The sequence below is a fragment of the Palaemon carinicauda genome, unplaced genomic scaffold (genome assembly GCF_036898095.1).
Source record: "Palaemon carinicauda isolate YSFRI2023 unplaced genomic scaffold, ASM3689809v2 scaffold3585, whole genome shotgun sequence".
Taxonomy (NCBI): Eukaryota; Metazoa; Arthropoda; class Malacostraca; order Decapoda; family Palaemonidae; genus Palaemon; species Palaemon carinicauda.
The window spans coordinates 7,501-12,500 of NW_027171266.1; the positions used below are offsets into that span (position 1 = coordinate 7,501).

A 5,000-nucleotide genomic window follows, 5' to 3' on the forward strand; every position below is an offset into this window, starting at 1 on the left:
TTCTTGTGCGATACTGGCTTGTATCTAGAACCCACATTAGTGGCTTGATGCACAAGTTTTGCAAGGAATTCAGAGTTATAAATGTCCTTTAAACATGAACGAGACTTGCGCAATTTACTATAACTGTCCTTAATATGCTCTATTGGATCCTTGGAAGGAGTCCATGAAGGGTCGGAATCTGGAAGAGGTTGCAAATTAGGAATGATGCTCAAAGAGACCAATTCATAGCCCTTTAGCAAAATTTCAGGAGTTATTGCAGCAGGAATGACTTCATTTGGATTATTATCTCTTAAAGACTCATGAAAAGCAATTGGCCTGCGATTAACTAAATGTACAGTCTCTGCTATAAGAAACTCAAAATCAAGAGAATTCAATACAGTATTTCGAACTGAACCATATATAAGTCTTTTAACTAATTTAACACAACTTTCCACAAGTGATCCCAGTTGGTTACAGCCTTTGTAGTATTGCTCAAATTCTACAGCCCTCATTCCATGTTCCTGTAGATATTGCACAGTATCTGGGTCCCTTAAAAAATCAGAAATTAAATTAGTACCTGCAACAATTTGAGATCCCATATCTGAAAAGCACAATTGCGGAGTACCATACTCCCATATATGTAACTGAAGTGCTCTCAAGAATGTGGGTACAGTCATGTCAAAGCATAATTTTAAATTTATAGCTCGAGACCACAAACACGTTATACAAAGCAACCAAATTTTTGTTTTAACCCCTTGGTACTTAATATAATACGGGCCAAGATAGTCCAGGAAAATAGACCTAAAGGGAATATTGGGAGGTTCCAACCTAAAATCTCTGTATGGACTTTGATTCAATTTGACTGCATGTCTGTGAAATCGTCTGCAGTTTATACATTCTTTCAAAATCTTCTTTACAGTTGAAAAGAAATGTGAAACCCAAAACGTTTTCCGAAATTCGGTCAACAATGAGTAGATGCCAGCATGGTTTGTCATTTTATGCATTTCCAAGATTAATTTCTTGGTCAGGGCGCTATCCTTTGACAAAAGGATAGGCGAGAACATAAATTTATCTCTGTCCTTCCAGCGTGCAGTCTTACTTCTAACACGCAATATACCATTGTGATCTGGATAAATATTAAGTTGGCTGATTATATTAGGGATCTCTCTAACTGCATTAGAAGACCGTGCAAAATATTTAAAAACTTCTGGAAAGTGAATCTGCTGGTCTCTGTAGATTACAAAGTTATAAGCTTCTGACAAAGTTTCTTCATCAGTCAGACAATTAAAATGTGAATATTTACTTGGGTCCCTCATCTTTACTGCAATTTTCAGGTTATTAATAAACCTTATCACATACCTATAGACTGAAACTATACTCTTGAAGCCAGAAAATGAATCCATAGAAACCAAATGGTTTATATCCTCTCCAACCACAGACTCTGTAGCAACATGAACGTTACTACTTTCAAAAGAAGAGCTTATACCTTCCTCTTTGAGCAATGTATTAGGAATGGTGACTTCCATCATATCACTTGCGAAAACATCAATATCTGCTTCAGCAACAGTACCACTGAAAAAATTAGAATTCATTAATTGCTTATAGGAGAGAGGTCGGGTGATTGCATCAGCTGGGTTTTTAGAGCCTGCACAGAATTTAAACTTAATAGGAAATTCTTCACACATTCTGCAGATACTATCTAATCTATTTTTCACAAAGATGCTCAAATTACGCAATTTATCAAACTTTGTAACGTGTGCTGATAACCAATGTAAGCAAACTAGACTATCTGTGTATAGATCCATCCCTACTATGTTAATAGGCTCAACACAATTAGAACCACTTAATTCTCCTCTAATATCATGTAATACTTCAGTCCCTAAAGAAACTGCCTGAAATTCAAGAGAAGGTATGGATTTAGATTCTAATTGTTTGTTAACAAATCTGTTCTTAGCCATGACAAAGTTTGTTTTTTTAGTTCTCAAATTATATAAGAACACAACACAGCCGTAAATGCTTCTAGAACTGTCTGTATATGCAATCAAATTATACATATCATCTCTCCTACCAACAAATCTATTAACTGAAATCATTGGAGAAGAATTTAGCTGCTTAGCAATATTATTCCATTCTCTTAGCAGATCCTCAGATAGCCTATTGTCCCAACCAATTTCTTTATTGCACTGCAAAGAATGCATGAATATTCTAGCTCTATTTAGTAAAGGTCCACAAAAATTAAAGATATCAAAATTTGATGCAATTGAACTCAAAATCTGCCTTTTAGATGAAGCATTCTTATCCAACACTAATTTTTGGGTGGACAAAGAATCAGTCTCTGTATTCCAAAGCAATCCAAAAAGCTTGGTCACAGGGGTCGACTTCTCACCAGTTTCTCCATCAATGGAACTCTGCAAAGATTTACAATTTGTCATAAACTGTTGTACTTCAAATCCATAAGGCTCAAAAATCTGCTTCAAATTATCGAAGGCCCATTTCAATTTGACAGGGTCATTGAATGAAATCGCGCAATTATCCATATAACATAAATCATAAATATTTCTCTTCAAATTCCTAATTTGTAGCGAATCATTCTTTATATCAATCATGAGAATATAATATAAAGCTAAAAGCAGTAAAGCAGGACTAGGTCTAAGACCAAAAGGAAGCCGAACATGTTTGTACACTATCAATGAAAAATCATTCTTGGCAACATTTCGGTACCAATAAAACAAAAGCTTCTGCTGATCAGATTCAGGCAGCACAATTTGCAAGAAGGCTTTTTTCAAGTCAAAGCACAGGACACTGCTATCAAATCTCAATTGCAGTATAGAAGTAGATACTTTCTTATTAAGGCAAGGGCCCGCTAACATTGCCTGATTGTGGCTGACTGTTAAAGGCTTTGAGGGATCATTTTCACAAATATTAGACAGAAAAACATTTCTACATTTGCTACTCTCCTTTTCGAACCTGAATACGGGCATGTGTGGCAAAAAGGAAAAACTAGGGTGCTCCTCCAGGAATTGAGATAAATTATCTACCCTTTCTATTATACCTAGACTCTCTTGTTCTCTGAAAACCTCGTCTATCATTCCAAGAGACTTACCATCTTTGTGATATCTCTTAAAATTAGACTTTAGAACCAACTTTGAAAGAGTTTGATTTTTACCGAGAAGATGAGACACTTTCTTGTTCCATAAGATAGGAAGCACTAGTCTCCCATCATCACTGCGTGTAACAGAATTCAAAACATAATTTATCAAATGCACATCATTTTCGACACAAGATTCATTATACAAAGTTTTATCATAATTCAATATCTGAGAACACTGTTCAGAGAGAATAGCATCGGTAGCCTTTTTTAGTTCAGATTGAACAAGATCACCTTTATCATCAAGTACAGCATAATTTACTTCAGCAGAAATACATTCAGTATTAGGGGAATGACCTTTCTCCGGCTCAATAATAGTCACTGAATCAGCCTCATAATGATTAAATAATACGCTTGGATTCCTTGTAGAATGACTACTGTGAGGAATACTTTGCAAATTTCTCAGGTATTCATTAACATTTCCAGAAAGCATAATACCAAGGGAAGTTTCCAAATATGCAGAGGGAACACCAGTGCCAAACAATTTCGTTATTTCTGGTAAACAATGAATAGAATGAGTTCCAAGTATGAACTTAATATCAGAGATCATATCCTCCCCTTCTGCCAAAAATTTATCTGCAAATTTATATCCCTTTTCCATAAATCTTTCAACAATTCGACTCAAACCTGGAAGAATTAGCTTTGTATTAATTTCTGGAAGGCATATTGCTTCCACACAAAAACAGTTCACATTATTATTTAAATTAACACGAACAACATTAGTCAACAATTTTCTTTGAGAGTTAATACCTCTTACAGTGACACTGAAATTTGACTCCAATACTTCCAAATTATTTCGCTTTGCAAATTCAGCATCAATAAAATTAAGCTGAGAACCACTGTCTTTAAGACAACGCATTTGCTCATTATTAGACAAAACAACCGAGAAAGTGGGTAAAATGGAAGCCCCAGTATGTGAAAGGACCTTATTGCAATCTATGCTTATCATACCATTTGTAGCTCCAAGGGAAGAACCCTTTTCTTTATTGACGTTATCAGTAGCCACTTTAACATTACTATCACACAAAAAATTGAAATGCCAATCGTTACATTTGTTACATTTTCTCAAAAACCTGAATCTACATGCACTTGTTTTATGAGGATTAGCACATTTAGTGCAAGCATTCAACTTAAGCAGCCTTTCGACCTTTGCCTTTGGAGAGGCATAAACCTTACACTTGATAACTGGATGATTAGCATTTTCAGAACCATTTTCGTCCCTACACAAAATACAACCCTTTAATTTCACTGCACTGGAAGAGTCAACCTGTACGTTACTAGCAAAACTTAATGTTGATCTAACATCCGACTGAACTTTGCGATTAACTTTCTTCTCCTGATATCTTTTCTGAACCCCAAGGTAACGCTCTGTGGCCTCAAAAATATTATCCTCAATATCCTTAAGCAAAGGTTTGTTTTTATTTGTAATCTGAGTTAATTGCAATTTAAGACCATCATTCATAGCATCCCAAAAGAAATATTGCAAGACATCATCAATGGTTATTGCAAGTGCAGCAAAAGAGTTTTTAATGCTTCTCATCTTACCAATAAAGGCATATGGGTCAGAGTCATACGTTAATTTTAATCCTGAAAGGGCAAGCATAGTTTCAAATTTCTGACCTAATTCAGAACCAAAAGCTTTTTGTAACAAGGCTTTGGCTTCCTCATAATTCTGTTCAGTAGAAGATAAAGACTTCACAAGAGCTAATGGCTGTTTACCTAGTTGATTTTGGAGATAAATAAATTTAAGATAAGAGTCTACTTTCATTGTCTCCATAGCCTTCTCAAAATCCTTAAAAAATTTTTCTATGCTTTCCCCCTCAGAATGATTATATACAGGAAGAGGCAAACATGGGTATTTAATATTAGGAGA

The 5,000-nt window shown here is 35.2% G+C and overlaps 1 protein-coding gene across 1 annotated transcript in view; it reads right to left on the bottom strand.

Moving 5' to 3' along the window:
- The window catches only part of LOC137636696 (uncharacterized), a 2,792-nt gene extending 1,469 nt beyond the window's left edge, over positions 1-1,323 (bottom strand). The window contains exon 1 of the mRNA XM_068369076.1: positions 1-1,323. This exon is cut by the window's left edge and continues 1,038 nt beyond it. Within this exon, the coding sequence (XP_068225177.1) occupies positions 1-1,295 (1,295 nt within the window). The 5' untranslated portion in view covers positions 1,296-1,323.
- Positions 1,324-5,000: the final 3,677 nt, after the last annotated feature.